General features: G+C 37.2%; 1 protein-coding gene across 2 annotated transcripts in view; it reads left to right on the top strand.

Moving 5' to 3' along the window:
• FRK (fyn related Src family tyrosine kinase) overlaps nucleotides 1-18,064 on the top strand; it is a 113,319-nt gene extending 95,255 nt beyond the window's left edge. For both annotated transcript variants that reach the window (XM_055261908.2, XM_055261916.2), the window contains exons 5-8: nucleotides 2,878-3,036; nucleotides 15,914-16,095; nucleotides 17,146-17,311; nucleotides 17,707-18,064. In XM_055261908.2, the coding sequence (XP_055117883.1) occupies nucleotides 2,878-3,036; nucleotides 15,914-16,095; nucleotides 17,146-17,311; nucleotides 17,707-17,918 (719 nt within the window). In that variant the 3' untranslated portion in view covers nucleotides 17,919-18,064. The remainder of the gene's footprint in view (nucleotides 1-2,877; nucleotides 3,037-15,913; nucleotides 16,096-17,145; nucleotides 17,312-17,706) is intronic.
• Nucleotides 18,065-19,946: the final 1,882 nt, after the last annotated feature.

Below are 19,946 nucleotides of genomic sequence, written 5' to 3'. Positions count from 1 at the left end.
CCACTGAAGTGCAAATTTACTAGTGCAGGAATTCAGTTTCAGCATTTTCATCTGCCAGATGAAACAAGAGACAGGCATTTTAAAGTGGCCAGATGCTATATAAGTGCTCCAGGTGAGGACGTTCTATTCTAGCACCTGAGATTTTCACAATCACTGTGAATATGCTTTTAAACCCTAATCTTGTTAATAAATGGTGGCTAAATTTTATTGTCCAATCTAATAATTCTTTTCTAAGAAAAGGCAGCTAGCTAGCCTTCCTAACATTGTTCTCTAAGGAAGCCCTTTGGGAAGTCAAAAGACAACAAAAAAGTCAGATTTCTCATGTTAAAAAAAGAAACACGATAGCTTTCTCTCCAACAGGAATAATTATTATTGACTTATAGTGTAATAGCCACAAACAGCTTTAGTGATTGGTTAAATGTCTTCACTTCACTGGGGCCATTAATCAATCTTAGCAGCTATTTATTGCCGAGCAGGCTACTACGAAATAAAGACGAGCCTGAAATGAACTCCCACAGTAGCTTTGACAGGCAAAAATTAATATTTAATGTTACATTACTAGCTGAGTTGAGATTGGGTCTCCTTTACTCTGCAGCTGGTGAGCTATAACCAGCATGGCCATGAAGGAGTGCTCTGAAACAGTCTTCACCTGCAGAGGCTTCTGACCTACTGTGATTTCAGTTCTTGTGCATAGTCTGATTTGGGAATGAGTTTGAGTGTCCTGCATTGCTTGAATCTGATGGCCACACAACACAGAAATTTCATTAACACAAATATATATTGTATATATAATTTTCTTTTTCTTTTCTCTATCCTTCCTTCCTTCCTTCCTTCCTTCCTTCCTTCCTTCCTTCCTTCCTTCCTTCCTCCCTCCCTCTCTCTCTCTTTCTCTCTTTCTTTCTGACAGAGTCTCACTCTGTTTCCCAGGCTGGAGTGCAATGGTGTCATCTCGGCTCACTGTAACCTCCACCTCCTGGGTTCAAGTGATTCTCCTGCCTCAGCCTCCTGAGTAGCTGGGATTACAGGCACCTGACACTACGCCCGGCTAATTTTTATATTTTTAGTAGAGGCATGGTTTCACCATGTTGGCCAGGCTGGTCTCTTAACTCCTGACCTCAAGTGATCCGCCTGCCTTGGCCTCCCAAAGTTCTGGGATCACAGGCATAAGCCACCATGCCCAGCCTAATTTTCTGTATGGTTATCATAATTACTGCTACCACTGGAAGCTTCTTTTTTTGGGGGTGGTAGTGGGGGGAGTCCCCACTATATTATATTTGACCATAGGCCAAACTAGTTGTAACAATTAAGAACAAAGTCCCTTATTACAGTTTAGGTGTCTCTTATTCTCAGCTCCATTTTGTGACTATGATTCCAAATTTTAATCCTGTTTGTGTGGAGTAAACTAATGGTAGAGATGGAATTGATGGAGCTCAGAAACATGTAACGGAAAAGAGAATCAGCCCTTTTCGCCTATTCTCTCTCTTTAAGTCCTTGTCCCTTTTCTTCCTTAGCCTATGAAATATACCTACAGCTGCTCTGTTTGGTTTTTCCAAGACTATGCCTATCAATGATAATATAGATAATGATCAACAGTCACTGAATACATACGTGCAGGCATTGCTTTTATCTTGGTAATGATCTTACAATGTCAGTAAAATTATTAGCCATGTTTTACAGATGAAGAAACTGAAGTTTAGAGAGGTTTGATAACTTGCTCAAGATCACGCAGGGCACTAGTGGCAGAGAGTTGAGATTTGTCTAGAATGCAGACTCTGATCAGTCTAGTTCTGAACTTCTGGGATCTCAAAGGGGAGACTGCGCAAATGTTTTATGTGAAATGATATGCAGGTCACATGTAACTAACTCAACTTCACATTAATAAACAAGTCACAGTGTTGCCTTAGAATGTGAAAGCTTATCCATGTCTGGGTTTAAATATCAGTTGTAAAGTCTTCAACATCGAGAGGATGATGAATGTAGTAGTCTCTCTGAGCATCAATGGAAACCATATTTGCATTATTCATAGTGAATACTAAGATGTGAAATGACAGTATTCCTTTAATTACAGTAATGCCTCTGAAACATCATATTCTAAAAGAAAATATTTTAAAATTACTGATGAAATGTAAACTCCAGATAATCTTCCTCCTCTTAAATTTTATTTGATGTCAACTACTTGACACCTTGCATGGTGAGTCAGAGTGGATCCATTAAAATACAATTTAATTGCAGACAAGTCTTCTAAATAGGCCTTAATATTGTCTCTCCTCCATTTGGCCACGCTATTAAGGCTCTGACTGTGGAAGCAGATGGTACAGGAGAAAATATTAAATATCAGTTTCGAGTTGAACATACAAAACATGTGAAAAAAAAACCCATTAACTTTTGAGGATGGTCTTGGATGTTTTCCACTTGGTCTACACAGAATGTCACTGTTTTAGGACTTTTGTCCAGCTGTTCCCACAGTGGGCACCAAGGACAGGGCAGCTATCAGTCTCTGGTTGCAGTAATTAAATATTCAGTGACCTTCAGTGCTCATGTTCATAGAATGTTTTCCTTTTGTGTTAAGATGCCTTGTTTTATCAGTTAGATTGTCAGTCTCTCCTTTTTCCTTCATTTTTCATGTAGACCTGAATCAACCTCTCTTCACCTACAGGTCATAACATATAAACCGTATACTCCTGATGCACCAACACATCCAGTTATTAGGTTGCTCTGGCTGAACTCATTCTCTTCTTGATAACTCTGAAGATTTGTGATACTGATGCTCTTACTCTACTGAGAAGCAGGAGGCAATCTTGATGATTCCCACCAGGCTGCTGTGAGGATAGGAATGCCTCAATAACATAAAGTGATTTCTCCCACTTCTTGTTTCAGGTTCGATGGATCCAGATGACTTCCTGAGGGAGGCACAGATAATGAAGAACCTAAGACATCCAAAGCTTATCCAGCTTTATGCTGTTTGCACTTTAGAAGATCCAATTTATATTATTACAGAGTTGATGAGACATGGAAGTCTGCAAGAATATCTCCAAAGTAAGCTAAAGACTTAATACAAGGAAAAAAAAAGAGGAATTTAGTTTAGCTAGTCCTATAAATGTCAATTTAGCAAGCCTTCTGTAACCGAAAGGATATTTACTATGTGTATGTCTATGAGAATTAATGTCTTAACATTGAATGGCTCAACTACTATTTAATAGGTTTTATATTGTATACTCAAAAGGTGGAAAATATTTATGCAGTGGAAGAGAAAATTATTCACAACAGATATATTAGGGTAATTGAATGTAACATGGGAAATTAAAGAATGGATGTTTAGCATGATGCTTTGCATGATGCTTTATTTCCTACACTAATTGAACATTATCAGTTATGGACCAATATTTTCTATGGCACAGAATTCGGGGATATGGAATACATTTGGGGAAAAAGGGAGGGAAGTATCCTATGTTTATTTTATTTGCCGATATTTGGCAGTATTGTACTTGTTGCTGTTTAAAATACTTCCACTGCTAGACAACATAAGAATTGTCAGGCAGAAAGGCAGAAATATACTATTGCTTTATTTCTCTGTTTGCTTCCTGTAGTCAGAGAAGACTGAAGGGCATTGTGAAAGTTTGATGTTTATTACAAATGGATAATTTAGTAAACAACAATACAGTATAGTGAGCATTAAAATGAGATGTTCAAAGAAGGTGAGATCAAGTACTGACAATAATTCGAGCTTGAAAAGGAGACTTCCATAATTTCTTGAAATGTCAGGGTGGGAATGATAGAATGTTTAGAGGTAAAGGGAGGTGAGAATGATGAAACAAAGATTTCAGAAAGATAAGAATATCCTCTGATTTCAGGATGACTTGTGAAGGTGGTAACATTAAACTACAAAACAAGATAAGAAGAACAAAGAACATAATAAGGCCTGTTGAATGCTGTTAAAAACAGAAATATACTCAGCTTCCTTGCAGAAAAATATTGAATTTAACAGCATCAGAATATGTTACCCACCATAGAAAGATTAAACTCAGCTGTTAAATAACCCCTTTTGCCTTATTCCCAGGACAAAGTGCAAAAGTGGTCTTGGATCATAGCTAACAAAAAATGCTTTATAAAGGTCTCTAATAATATTCACTTAATTACATCTAATGGCCTATTCCCCATCTTCAGATCTATCGACAGCATTCAATTCAATAGATGCTTTCTCCTCCTGGAAACATTTCCTTCATTTGACTTTCTGGACACTTCACTCAGTGGCATTTCCTCCTTCCTTTCTTGGTGGTTCTTTTCAACCTATGGGATTTCCTTCATTCCCAGACCTCTCAATATCTTGCAGTTCTCCAAGACTCTTCACAACATCACTAGTTCCCTTATTAATTTCATCTAATCTCATTGTTTAATTTTTTATGTCCTGACAATTCTCCAAATTTTATTCCCCCTTTACTTGAGAATCATACCCAACTGCCTTCTTAACTTCTCCACTTGAATCTTGTATCAGTCTGCATAATGTAAATATGCTGCAATAACTAACAGTCTCCAAATCCCTGAGGGCTTAACACACGTTTATTTCTTATCCATGCTACATTGCAAAATAGATTGGCTGGTGGCTCAGTTCTTTTGATCACCCTGGCAGTGAAAGGGGATGAGACTAATCTCACCCTGATTCTTAAAGCTTCTGACCAGAAGTGACAGAGGTAATTCTGTTCCCTTTCCATTTGGACAAATCAAGTCAAAGAGGGTAGGGAAGTACAATTCTCTAAAGTGCTTGAAAGGAGGAAAAAAATCATTGTTAGTGAACAGCCCTAATTTCTACTATAGTAGAAATGTCTATTAGACATCTCAAGATGACATGCCCCAAACTGATCTCCCTGTATTCTCCCCAGTAATCTGCTACTCTTGCAGTCTTTCCTTCTTTGACCATATCAACTCAGGCCTAATACCTTGGCATCATCTCTACTTTTCATGTCCCATCTCTAACCTGCTAGCAAAATCTCATTGGCTGGCCTTCAAAATATATAGAGGATTTTACCTCTCCTCAATGCTCCTACCCTGATCCAGGCTGCCACCTGAATTCTGCAGTAGCTCCCAGCTGGTCTTCATCTTCTGGTTGTTGTCTCCTTCAGTTTCTTCTTAACATAACAGCTAGAGAGATATAGTTAAAATGTAAATGAGAGCATGTGTAACTCATAAAGTCCTGCATGGCCTGGCTGTCTATTCCCTCTCTGATCTCATCTTCTACAACTTCTCCTTGCTCAGTCTTCGTCAGCCACACTAGCCCTCTTTGCTCTTTTTCCTACCATCTGGGCATGCTTTTGCCTCACTCATTATTTCCTCTGCTTGAATTTTTTTTTTGTTCTGATATTTATCCACATGCTCACTTCTCATTTCCTCAAAATCTCTACTTAGATGTTTCCATCTTGGTGAGTGCTTCACTGGTCACTCTCTGAATTTTAAAATTTAATCTCTTTCTACTGACTCTTAAAGTATTCCTCTTCCCCCCTTTTTTTTTTGATCTTTGAAATGTTAAATCTTTTTTTTTTTTAATTATAATTTAGGTTTTAGGGTACATGTGCACAATGTGCAGGTTTGTTACATATGTATCCATGTGCCATGTTGATTTCCTGTACCCATTAACTTTTTATTTTATCTTCTTGGCTGTTAAGCATCTTATACTGTGTATTTTATTTATTTGGCTTATTTTTAGTATCCTCTGAATATAACTCCACACAGGCAGATAGTGTTTTCTTTGTTTCAGAGTTAGAACAGTGTCTGGCACATAAGAAAGTATGTGCTAATTAGGTATTGAATAAATAGATTAAGTTGGGACAATCCTGAACCTAACAAGATTGGGACTTGGAGTCAAGCTTGTTTTGAGACTCTTGGTATCAGCTTGAAAAGATCTCCTTGGTACATGGCAACACCTTTGACACTAAGGATTTTTGTGGCTTGGTAATGTGGTTTACTCAGGGCTAAGTATGAACCCTATCAGCTTCAGGGTTAGGCCATTAGGGTCAAGTTTACCAGTGCCTTCATTTGTGAGGATGATGCTTAGCAGCCAGGAGGAGTAATAAACAAATGCTCACTGCAGACAGCCCCTTCCCTGATCAACAGGGTTCACATTCAATAAGGTGGCCTTAAAATGGATGTGCCACTCTTAAGCAGCCCATCATGATGAATATTATTAAGCTGAAAGATTCTCTAGTAATGGAATATAATTGAAAATATTTTCTTGCTGCAAATGTAAATCGTCATAGGTTTGTGAACTTTTACATCAGTTTTGACCTCTGTTGGTTGTATTAAAAGTATGTGTTGATGTTTACTTAGGCAGTACTGAGGCTACTGCACCCTTCAAAGTAGGAAATGTGTGTCACTCAGTTTCCTCCAGTATTATGCCTGTCAGTGCAAACCATCTTCTATCCACTGTAATAGGATTAGATGTCATATGTGATAGTTGAAATAACATACATATTTTTTCTGTATAACCATTTTTGTAGTTTCCTAGCTTGGCTGGATAATTTTTGTAATACATTTCTCCAAAATGAGAGAGATCTGTAAAAAAACTTTAGTATTGAGGGTAATTAATGACAGATACATCTTATTACAATTTAAAGAGGATAAATATCTCCATTTTTAAAAAGTTTAGTTTGGCTTGTTTTATCCCCAGTAAATACAGAACATCTATTATAGGTCAGACAACTTGTTACCTATTCCTCTGAGTAACAGGAATTCCTATGAAATGGGGGAGAATAACTTCAATACTTACTTCATATAGTTGTTCAGAGTATTAAATTAGGTGATTGACTGGAAATGAACTATATGAGATAGCAATAGGAGAGGATCATATATATACTTTTTTCTTTAAAAAACACTGTAGTATCTTGTGACAGGCAATTTCTAAGTCTTTTATAAATATTAACTTCATTCATTTTTCTTTGTTTTCAATTTTTTTATTTTTTAAAATTACACTTAAATTCTGGGATACAGGTGTAGAACATGCAGTTCTGTTACATAGGTATACATGTGCCATGGTGGTTTGCTGCTCCCATCAACCCGTCATCTACATTAGGTATTTCTCCTAATGCTATCTCTCCCTTTGCTCACCACCCACCGACGGGCCCTGGTGTGTGATGTTCCCCTCCCTGTGCCCATGTGTTCTTACTGTTCAACTGTCACTTATAAGTGAGAACATGTGGTGTTTGGCTTTCTGTTCTTGTGTTAGTTTGCTGAGAATGATGGTTTCCAGTTTCATCCATGTTCCTGCAAAGGAGATGAACTCATTCTTTTTTATGGCTGCATAGTATTCCATGGTGTATATGTGCCACATTTTCTTTATCCAGTCTAACATTGATGGGCATTTGGGTTGGTTCGAAGTCTTTGCTATTGTGAATAGTGCCACAATAAACATGTGTGTGCATGTGTCTTTATAGTAGAATGATTTATAATCCTTTGAGTATATACCCAGCAATGGGATTGCTGGGTCAAATGGTATTTTCTAGTTCTAGATCCTCGAGGAATCACCACACTGTCCTCCACAATGGTCAAACTAATTTACACTCCCACCAACAGTGTAAAAGCATTCCTCTTTCTCCACCTTCTCTCTGGCATCTGTTGTTTCCTGACTTTTTAATGATCCCATTCTAACTGATGTGACATGCTATCTCATTGTGGTTTTGACTTGGATTTCTCTAGTGATGATGAGCTTTTTTTCATATATTTGTTGGCTGCATAAATGTCTTCTTTTGAAAAGTGTCTGTTCATATCCTTTGCCTACTTTTTGATGTTTTTTTTTTTCTTGTAAATTTGTTTAAGTTCCCTGTAGATTCTTGGTATTAGCCTTTTGTCAGATGGATAGATTGCAAAAATTTTCTCCCATTCTGAAGGTTCCCTGTTCACTCTGATGATAGTTTCTTTTGCTGTGCAGAAGCTCTTTTGTTTAATCAGATCCCATTTCTCAATTTGTGCTTTTGTTGCTACTGCTTTTGGTGTTTTAGTCATGAAGTCTTTGCCCATGCCTATGTCCTGAATGGTATTGCCTAGGTTTTCTTCTAGGGTTTTTATGGTTTTAGGTCTTATGTTTTAATCTTTAATCCATCTTGAGTTAATTTTTGTATAAGATATAAGGAAGGGGTCCCATTTCAGTTTTCTGCATATGGCTAGCCAGTTTTCCTAACACCATTTATTAAATAGGGAATCCTTTCCCCATTGGTTGTTTTTGTAAGGTTTGTCAAAGATCAGACGGTTGTAGATGTGTGGTGTTATTTCTGAGGCCTCTGTTCTGTTCCATTGGTCTAGATATCTGTTTTGGTACCACTACCATGCTGTTTTGTTTACTGTAGCATTGTAGTATAGTTTGAAGTCAGGTAGCATGATACCTCCAGCTTTGTTCTTTTTGCTTAGGATTGTCTTGGCTATACGGGCTCTTTTTTGGTTCCATATGATATTTAAAGAAGTTTTTTCTAAATCATGAAGAAAGTCAATGGTAGCTTGATGAGAATAGCATTGAATCTTTAAATTACTTTGGGCAGTATGGCCATTTTCACAATATTGATTCTTTCTATCTGTGAGCATGGAATATTTTTCCATTTGTTTGTGTCCCCTCTTATTTCCTTGAGCAGTGGTTTGTAGTTCTCTTTAAAGAGGTCCTTAACACTCAATAAACTAGGTATGGACAGAACACATGTCAAAATAAAAAGAGCTATTTATGACAAACCCACAGCCAATATCATACTGACTGGGCAAAAGCTGGAAGCATTCCCTTTGAAAACTGGCACAAGACAAGGATGCCCTCTCTCACCACTCCTATTCAACATAGTATTGGAAGTTCTGGCCAGGACAATCAGGCAAGAGAAAGAAATAAAGGGTATTCAAATAGGAAGAGAGGAAGTCATATTATCTCTATTTGTAGATGACATGATTGTATATTTAGAAAACCCCATTGTCTCAGACCAAGAACTCCTTAAGTTGATAAACAACTTCAGCAAAGTTTCAGGATACAAAATCAATGTGCAAAAATCACAAGCATTCCTATACACCAATAATAGACAAACAGAGAGCCAAATCATGAGCAAACTCCCTTTCACAATTGCCACAAAGTGAATAAAATACCTAGGAATACAACATACAAGGAAACTTCCTTCATTTTTCTAACCACATTATGAAGTAAGTATTATTAGTCCCACTTCACAGTTGAAGAAACAGGTATGTAGAGATTAGGTAACTCATCCAAGGCAGAAGTTTGGCTTCATAGTTCATGTTTTTAACTATATTCATAGCACTGATGTTATCGTCCTAACATCAATCTGTATTAGTTGTCTATTGCTGCACAAAAGATTACCGCAAAACTTAGTGGCTTAAAGCAGCAAATGTTTATTATCTCACAGTTTCTTTTTTTTAATTTTTATTTATTTTATTTTATTTTATTATTAGGTTTTAGGGTACATGTGCACAATGTGCAGGTTTGTTACATACGTATCCATGTGCCATGTTGGCTTGCTGCACCCATTAACTCATCATTTAGCATTAGGTATATCTCCTAATGCTGTCCCTCCCCCCTCCCCCCACCCCACAACAGTCTCCAGAGTGTGATGTTCCCCTTCCTGTGTCCATGAGTTCTCATTGTTCAATTCCCACCTGTGAGTGAGAACATGCGGTGTTTGGTTTTTTGTCCTTGCGATAGTTTACTGAGAATGATGTTTTCCAGTTTCATCCATGTCCCTACAAAGGACATGAACTCATCATTTTTTATGGCTGCATAGTATTCCATGGTGTATATGTGCCACATTTTCTTAATCCAGTCTATCGTTGTTGGACATTTGGGTTGGTTCCAAGTCTTTGCTATTGTGAATAGTGCCGCAATAAACATACATGTGCATGTGTCTTTATAGCAGCATGATTTATAGTCCTTTGGGTATATACCCAGTAATGGGATGGCTGGGTCAAATGGTATTTCTAGTTCAAGATCCCTGAGGAATCGCCACACTGACTTCCACAATGGTTGAACTAGTTTACAGTCCCACCAACAGTGTAAAACTGTTGCTATTTCTCCACATCCTATCCAGCACCTGTTTTTTCCTGACTTTTTAATGATGGCCATTCTAACTGGTGTGAGATGGTATCTCATTGTGGTTTTGATTTGCACTTCTCTGATGGCCAGTGATGATGAGCCTTTTTTCATGTGTTTTTTGGCTGCATAAGTGTCTTCTTTTGAGAAGTGTCTGTTCATGTCCTTTGCCCACTTTTTGATGGGGTTGTTTGTTTTTTTCTTGTAAATTTGTTTGAGTTCATTGTAGATTCTGGATATTAACACTTTGTCAGATGAGTAGGTTGCCAAAATTTTCTCCCATTCTGTAGGTTGCCTTTTCACTCTGATGGTAGTTTCTTTTGCTGTGCAGAAGCTCTTTAGTTTAATTAGATCCCATTTGTCAATTTTGGCTTTTGTTGCCATTGCTTTTGGTGTTTTAGACATGAAGTCCTTGCCCACGCCTATGTCCTGAATGGTATTTCCTAGGTTTTCTTCTAGGGTTTTTATGGTTTTAGGTCTAACATGTAAGTCTTCAATCCATCTTGAATTAATTTTTGTATAAGGTGTAAGGAAGGGATCCATTTTCAGCTTTCTACATATGGCTAGCCAGTTTTCCCAGTACCATTTATTAAATAGGGAATCGTTTCCCCATTGCTTGTTTTTGTCAGGTTTGTCAAAGATCAGATAGTTGTAGATATGCGGCATTATTTCTGAGGGCTCTGTTCTGATCCATTGATCTATGTCTCTGTTGTGGTACCAGTATCATACTGTTTTGGTTACTGTAGCCTTGTAGTATAGTTTGAAGTCAGGTGGCGTGATGCCTCCAGCTTTGTTCTTTTGGCTTAGGATTGACTTGGTGATGTGGGCTCTTTTTTGGTTCCATATGAACTTTAAAGTAGTTTTTTCCAATTCTGTGAAGAAAGTCATTGGTAGCTTGATGGGGATGGCATTGAATCTATAAATTACCTTGGGCAGTATGGCCATTTTCACGGTATTGATTCTTCCAACCCATGAGCATGGAATGTTCTTCCATTTGTTTGTATCCTCTTTTATTTCATTGAGCAGTGGTTTGTAGTTCTCCTTGAAGAGGCCCTTCACATCCCTTGTAAGTTGGATTCCTAGGTATTTTATTCTCTTTGAAACAATTGTGAATGGGAGTTCACTCATGATTTGGCTCTCTGTTTGTCTGTGATTGGTGTACAAGAATGCTTGTGATTTTTGTACATTGATTTTGTATCCTGAGACTTTGCTGAAGTTGCTAATCAGCTTAAGGAGGTTTTGGGCTGAGACAATGGGGTTTTCTAGATATACAATCATGTCATCTGCAAACAGGGACAATTTGACTTCCTCTTTTCCTAATTGAATACCCTTTATTTCCTTCTCCTGCCTGATTGCCCTGGCCAGAACTTCCAGCACTATATTGAATAGGAGTGGTGAGAGAGGGCATCCCTGTCTTGTGCCCGTTTTCAAAGGGAATGCTTCCAGTTTTTGCCCATTCAGTATTATATTGGCTGTGGGTTTGTCATAGATAGCTCTTATGATTTTGAGATACGTCCCATCAATACCTAATTTATTGAGTGTTTTTAGCATGAAGGGTTGTTGAATTTTGTCAAAGGCCTTTTCTGCATCTATTGAGATAATCATGTGGTTTTTGTCTTTGGTTCTGTTTATATGCTGGATTACATTTATTGATTTGCGTATGTTGAACCAGCCTTGCATCCCAGGGATGAAGCCCACTTGATCATGGTGTATAAGCTTTTTGATGTGCTGCTGGATTCAGTTTGCCAGTATTTTATTGAGGATTTTTGCATCAATGTTCATCAAGGATATTGGTCTGAAATTCTCTTTTTTGGTTATGTCTCTGCCAGGCTTTGGTATCAGGACGATGCTGGCCTCATAAAATGTGTTAGGGAGGTGTAGCTTAGCTGGGTCTCCTAGTTCAGGGCCTCTTATAAAGCTGCAGTCAGGGTGTTGGCAAGTACCCAGTCATCTGAAGGCTCTGATGGAGGTAGATCCACTTTTAAACTCACTCGTTTGACTCTTGGCAGGTGTGGCTTCCTCCTGGGCTGTTGGACTGAGGAAATCAGTTCCTTTATGGTTGTTGGCTGCAAGATGCCCTTTGCTCCTTGCTACAGGGACTTTTCCACTGGGCAGCTTGCAACATAGCAGCTTGCTTTATTAGAGTGAGCAAGCGAGAGAACAACAGGGTGGAGATTATCTGTAAGGCAAAGTCAGAGCCTCTTATAATTTAATCTTGGAAGTGATATCCCACCTACTTCTGCCATATTCTGTTGTTAAACATGAGTCACTAGGTCCAGGCCACAATTAGTAGAAGAAGCTTTCACAAGAACTTGAATATGAGAAGGTACTGGTAACTGGGAGCCATTTTAGAAGATACCACATAGCTCACGGTTAGTAACCAGCTTGTCTTAATTTCCATACATTTCTTTTCTTATTGAGTGAATTCGATATCAAAAGCCCTAGCTATTTTGGCTGTCATAGCAGCAATGTTTTGCCGTTATGCTGCATACTATTTGTTTTCATGCTCACATCTTGTTTTAGACTGAATAATGTCAGCTGCTATAATATAGAATTCAAAACTGTTTATGACTTAATACAAAACAATAGACATTTTTTTTTGGATATGGGCCAGACTGCTCTGCTAGGTGGCTTTCTCTAAAGGGTAATACAGGGATTTAGACTCATGTGGCTCTACCATTTTGAAATGCATCCCTCTAGCCATAAAGATGTGGGAGATTTTAAGAGCCAGGCTTGTAAGTGATGTTCATCATTTCTGCACACATTCCATTGCCCAGAACTAGTGACAGGGCTCAACTTAACTCTAAGGGAAGATGGGAAATGTAATCTTCTGTGTGTGCTCAGGGAAAAAAGAAAGGACCAAAGGATTGGTAAGGAGTTAATTTCACCTCACATCTTATTGAGATGTGCTACTTGCCTTAAAAAAGTAAATATATATGTACACATACACACACACACACACACACACACACACACTGCTTAAGTCTTTCCCTTAAAAAATTCTTTTGACTCTGTTTATTTCATTTTTTATTAAAAACATCATATATGTAGAAAACACATAATCATACAATATCTTTTAACATGTAATTATAAAGCAAACAAATAAGCAACCATGCAGTCACTGCCCAGATCAAGCATTAGAATGTGGCCAGCACCCTAGAAACACCCTGAATACTTTATCAATTACAACCTCTCACTATCCCAAATTTTATGATAATTGCTTTCCCATTACTTTATGTTTACCTCTACCAGAACCTTCTTGTCTTCCTTCTTGATTAGGATTTTGGAATTTGCCACCTCCTCCTTCTGTCTCCATGTCCTCCACTCGTATTTAGCCCTCAAATCCTTATACCTGATCTGATCTCCAGTCAAACTTGCTCTTTCTATCCCCAAGATCACCAGGGACTCCCTTATTATATTCGACAAATGTCTTAGTCCTTTTCTTCATGGACTTACTTGTAGAATTTGACTATGATGGCATTTTCTCTTTCTCAAAACCTTTGACTTGTTACAAGTTTCTCCAGTGGTTTTCTTCTCATATTATTCTGGCTGATTCTTCACAGTTTTCTTGTAGGTTTATCTTCCTCTGCCCACCCTCAATATTGGTGTTTATCATTTCTTAGCAATCTCACCCACTTTTACTGTTTTAACTCCCACTTATAACTTATGATTGTTAAATCTATATCTCTTGCTGCATATTCTCTCCTGAGTTCCAGACCCATAGCTTTTCTTCCTTCAGTCATTTCCACATAGGTGATTCATATGTATCTCTAACTTAGCAAGTTCCATGTTTATCTTGATTAGATAGGAGCAATGATAATAATAGGGTCTGTTGAGTTCTTTCTAGGTGCCAGGCACTGCTTTAAGTGCGTTACATGAACTAATTCATTTTAATTCTCATTTTAACAACAAATACCATAAAGTAGTTAATATTATCGTTGTATGGATGAGGAAACTGAGGCATAGGAATCTTAAGCTGCTTGCCCAAGGTCACAAAGAAATATCAGGCATATCCTTGATTTAAAGTCTGGCCCTCTAGCTTCAAACCAGGTTTCCTGACCCCTGTCATGTATATAGCTGCCTCTGAAGTCAGGGCTTGTGTCTAAGCTTTTGACCATGAGTCTAATGGACTTTATGTAGTATTCAGCTTATTGAGACAGGGATATATAAGAGTAATATTAGTTTGAGTTGATGTGAGATTCTTTTAATTCTCCAGACATCTATAAACATCTGTCAACAGTATGGCAGCTAAATCCTATCCAGGGATGACTCACCCCATTTCAAAGTAGAAGGAGTCAGTATTATTTTGTGTACAAATACAAAATAGGTAAGTCAAATACAAATACAAATGAGTCAGTCACCACAAAATAATGCTGACCCCCCTCTACTAATAACAATCAAACTGATTGTACTATATAAATTTTTTATACTTAGTTATAAAGAATTAGCAGTAGGAGAAACTTTGCCTATCGAAGGTATGTGCATGTCTGGAGAGATAGCAACCTATTCTAAGAATAACAGACTAAGGCAGAGAAATAAAATAATGTATCAAGCTTGGTGGTACAAATGTAATATACATACTTTATAACTATGGATAGACCTTTCATTTGTGTTAGTGAGCTAGTTTTTAAAAACAACATGATGGAAGAATGAGAATTTTTCATTGGCTCAGCCATAAAAGTTAATATTGTTTTATAGGCTCAGTGACTAAAACAAATTATTCAATGCTTGAAAGAAATTCAGTAGCAGTTGAGTAATAATTTCCATGAAGAAATTAGTCAGTGACATGTGGTATTGAAATCATGTGAAAAAAAAGCTCAACAGCACTTATCATTAGACAAATGCAAATCAAAACCACAACGAGATACCATCTCTCACCAGCCAGAATGGCCATTATTAAAAAGTCAAAAAATAACAGATGCTGGCAAGGTTGTGGAAAGAAACGAACGCTTGTATACTGTTGGTAGGAGTGTACATTAGTTCAACCATTGTGGAAGACAGTGCAGCCATTCCTCAAATATCTCAAAGCAGACCTACCATTTGACCAGCAATCCCATTACTGGATATATAACCAAAGGAATATAAATTATTTTATTATAAAGACACATGCACATGTATGTTTCTTGCAGTACCATTCACAATAGCAAAGACATGGAATTAACCTAAATGCCCATCAATGGTAGAATGGATAAAGAAAATGTGGTATGTATACACCATGGAATACCATGCAGCCATAAAAAATGAAATCATGTCCTTTGCAGCAACATGGATGGAGCTGGAGGCCATTATCCTTAGCAAACTAATGCAGGAACAGAAAAGCAAATACCACATGTTCTCACTTATAAGTGGGAGCTATATTCACCCACATAGAGGGGGACAACACATACTGGGTCCTATGAGAGGGTGAAGGTAGGGAGGAAGGAAAGGATCAGGAAAAATAACTAATGGATACTAGGCTTAATACCTAGGTGATGAAATAATCTGTGCAATAACTCCCCCATGACACAAGTTTACCTACATAACAAACCTGGAAATGTACCCCTGAACTTAAAATAAAAGATAAATAAATTTTTTAAAAAAGAAAAAAGGCAAAATAGCCAGACTCTCAGATAATTGTAGCCACGTTTGGATCATGTGATGACTTGTTACTTGTAATACTCATTCAAGGAAGAGAGGGCCTTGCCTTATTAACCTTTCACAGCAAATTGTGTTAATGATAAATATATACATTTTGCTCAACAGATCAGTGCCATTGTACTTAATCTCACTGATAGCTCATTCATTCAAAATTCTCAGAATTCACTTTAATAGTTCAAATGTTCTCTAAGGTAACTTTCTTACTTTTCTCTTATTGCTTAGATGACGCCGGATCAAAAATCCATCTGACTCAACAAGTAGACATAGCGGCACAGGTTGCCTCTGGAATGGCCTATCTGGAGTCTCGGAACTACATTCACAGAGATCTGGCTGCCAGAAATGTCCTCGTTGGTGAACATAATATCTACAAAGTAGCAGATTTTGGACTTGCCAGAGTTTTTAAGGTGGATTTCGTTTTGTTTTAATTAGTTTTTTAATAGGTCAAAAGTATAACAGTTAGTAGACCAATAGATATACTGTCATTCTTTAAAACAATGTTTCTCCAAGTTCTGTAGTCTATAAACTACTTCAGTAGTCCAAAACTTTACAGACAAACTACCTGCACATTCCTATTTCTTAATCAAGGAGAAACAAAATAGAGAAAACAATGATCAACCAGATTGGAAAGTATGTACTTAAGTTTATAGTTGAATTAATGATCAATTTTTCAGTTAGTACCAGTCACCTCTGTTTGCCTCTATTTCCTTTACAAAAGCAGTACACTTTGTGCAGTGTTAACCTAACCACCATTACTCACTATATGCCAGATTAATTTGCATGCTGCCAGAATTCTTCAGCAATCATTGGCTTTTTGATTTCCCCATTTTTACCTCAGTCTGAAAGATACTACATAGGAGATATAATATTAGGTGTTTTTCTCTTAAATTAATTTTAAATTTCCACATCATACCCCAAAAATATGCACATAGGGCATAATACAACAAATAAATGATTCCCTTTTAATCTTCATGAATTCATCATTTTTTTCTTTTTGTAAATTGATTAGTATCCCAGTGAGTTTATATATTAATTTAAAACACTTGGATCCTACTTTTCATTATTAGCAAGTGGTTACATAGTAATTATCAAATTCAGTGGCTTTTCAATATCATCAGTAAATCAAACAATAGACTTTGCTTCCTTTTTTTTTTTTGCTCAAGACCAGATGTGAAGGCAGAATCATCATGTATTAATTCTCCAAATGCAGTAGAATGTTTCTTTCAGTGCTATTCTTGGCACATAGTAGGCTCTTAAATAATATTTTATTAATGACTTCCCACATATTTTTCAGTCTTGTATGCAAGATTCAGAATTTGCTACTGTAATTGTCAATTGAACTAAGCTCATTTTGAATCTTTTCTCTCTAAATTTTGAAGTGAAGCAGATTAGAGATGAATGAGGGTAGCAAAAAAAAAATTGCTTTAACTTGGCCTGATTCCTTAATGCATTAACAGGTAGATAATGAAGACATCTATGAATCTAAACACGAAATAAAGCTGCCGGTGAAGTGGACTGCGCCCGAAGCCATTCGTACTAATAAATTCAGCATTAAGTCCGATGTGTGGTCATTTGGAATCCTTCTTTATGAAATCATTACTTATGGCAAAATGCCTTACAGTGGTGAGTAATTAATTCTGAAGTGGATCTTTCTGCTGCAGGTCACTTACTTAGGTGTGATTTTAACTGCTTCGCCCAGACTTAGAGGGCAGAGTTATGAGGCTGACCATACCATGTACCTGCGGGAGCTTGATAGATAAAATTTGATGATGATAATTTGCATTAATGAGGTGGTTTATTGCTTCCCTCTCCTTTGCTAGTGAATTGCAGTCTTATAGACATCACTTGCTGCAGGATTTAGTTTAATCTGTGTAACCTGAGAAGGGGATGGCAGACCTTAAAGCTTTGCCAAGGAAATTGACTTACTTAGTAACCTAGAGTATAAATGGCTGTAAGTTTAAGACTCTGACCTTTAACTGGTCTTTTTTTTTTTGTTGGTTCCGTTCCGTATTTTCTAGGTATGACAGGTGCCCAGGTAATCCAGATGTTGGCTCAAAACTATAGACTTCCGCAACCATCCAACTGTCCACAGCAGTTTTACAACATCATGTTGGAGTGCTGGAATGCAGAGCCTAAGGAACGACCTACATTTGAGACACTGCATTGGAAACTTGAAGACTATTTTGAAACAGACTCTTCATATTCAGATGCAAATAACTTCATAAGATGAACACTGGAGAAGAATATCAAATAATGAAGTAGCAAAACAAATTCAAATAATCCATTCCAAAGTACAATGTTATCAACCTACTGCACAATCAGTTTAACCTGACATATTCAAGTGATAGGATAAAGTTGGCCATGTATTATGAAAAAGATTATTTGTACATTTTATTGACTGGGCAACACTGCAGGACAGTCAAGGTGATATATAATTTCCTCACTGCCTGGTAAAATTAAGCACACTAAACCAAGTTATTTTTCCTTTTAAGAGATACTTACATTTCCATTTATTGTTTGAAATGCCAATCAAGACAATCAACAGATGATAGTCAATTTTGACTCAGTGACTGTTGTAGCATTTTCCCGTTTACTGATTAGAGTGGTTATTCATTATTCCTCAGATTGCTGAATCCCATCAGGCTGTTATTATGAAGGAATTTGATTGCTTTGCTGCACAGCAGGACCTGTGCTTTGAGATTTTTTTTTCTCTTTTAAAATATCCTGTAACTACAATGATGGTAAAGACATGTTAAATGACTTGATTGTACTTGGAGTAATTGCACATTTTTTTCTATGCATAAAAAAATGATGCAGCTGTTGAGAAAACGAATTAAAATCTTTTCCATTTTGCAGAAGGAAATGATGGAATTTTTCTATACCTCAGTATGTGTCAACTGAGAGTCATATACATTAGTTTTAATCTCTTAATATTGAGAATCAGGTTGCAAAATAGATGAGTTATTATCTAAGGAAATGTGAGAAACGCCTAATAGCCCATAAAGTCTGAGAAATAGGTATCAAAATAGTTTAGGAAAATGAGAGGAGAACAGTAGGATTGCTGTGGCCTAGACTTCTGAGTAATTAATAAAGAAAAAGAAGTACCCTTTGGCCTACGGATCAGAGTTTTATTTTTTTTTTTTTACTTTTTACTTTTTATTATAGTTTAAGTTCTGGGGTGCATGTGCAGAATGTGCAGTTTTGTTATATAGGTGTACAAGTGCCATGGTGGTTTGCTGCACCCATCAACCCGTCATCTACATTAGGTATTTCTCCTAGTGCTGTTCCTCCCCTAGCCCTCCATCCCCTGACACGCCCCAGTGTGTGATGTTCCCCTCCTTGTGTCCATGTGTTCTCATTGTTCAGCTCCCACTTATGAGTGAGAACATGCTGTGTTTGGTTTTTTGTTCTTGTGTTAGTTTGTTGAGAATGATGGTTTCCAGCTTTATCCATGTCCCTGCAAAGGACATGAACTCATCCTTTTTTATGGCTGCATAGTATTCCATAGTGTATATGTGCCACATTTTCTTTAACCAGTCTATTGTTGACGGGCATTTGGGTTGGTTCCAAGTCTTTGCTATTGTGAATAGTGCCACAATAAACATACATGTGCATGTGACTTTATAGCAGAATGATTTATAATCCTTTAGGTATATACCCAGTAATGGGATCGCTGAGTCAAATGGTATTTCTAGTTCTAGATCCTTGAGGAATTGCTACACTGTCCTCCACAATGGTTGAACTAATTTATACTCCCACCAACAGAGTAAAAGTGTAAAAGTGTTCCTATTTCTCCACATCCTCTTCAGCATCCAAAACAGCATCCTGTTTTTTCCTGACTTTTTAATGATCGCCGTTCTAACTGGTGTGAGATGGTATCTCATTGTGGTTTTGATTTGGATTTCTCTAATGATCAGATGATGAGCTTTTTTTCATATGTCTGTTGGCTGCATAAATGTCTTCTTTTGAAATATGTCTGTTCAAATCCTTCACCCACTTTTTGATGGGGTTGTTTTTTTTCTTTTAAATTTCTTTATGTTCCTTGTAGATTCTTGGTATTAGCCCTTTGTCAGATGGATAGCTTGCAAAAATTTTCTCCCATTCTGTAGGTTGCCTGTTCACTCTGATGATAGTTTCTTTTGCGGTCTAGAAGCTCTTTAGTTTAATTAGATCCCATTTATCAATTTTGGCTTTTGTTGCCATTGGTTTTTGTGTTTTAGTCATGATGTTTTTTCCCATGCCTATGTCCTGAATGGTG

This window comes from Symphalangus syndactylus, chromosome 2 (assembly GCF_028878055.3).
Source record: "Symphalangus syndactylus isolate Jambi chromosome 2, NHGRI_mSymSyn1-v2.1_pri, whole genome shotgun sequence".
NCBI classification, from domain to species: Eukaryota; Metazoa; Chordata; class Mammalia; order Primates; family Hylobatidae; genus Symphalangus; species Symphalangus syndactylus.
The sequence above is the reverse complement of the archived record's forward strand: the minus strand, read 5'-3'. Positions and strand labels throughout refer to the sequence as shown.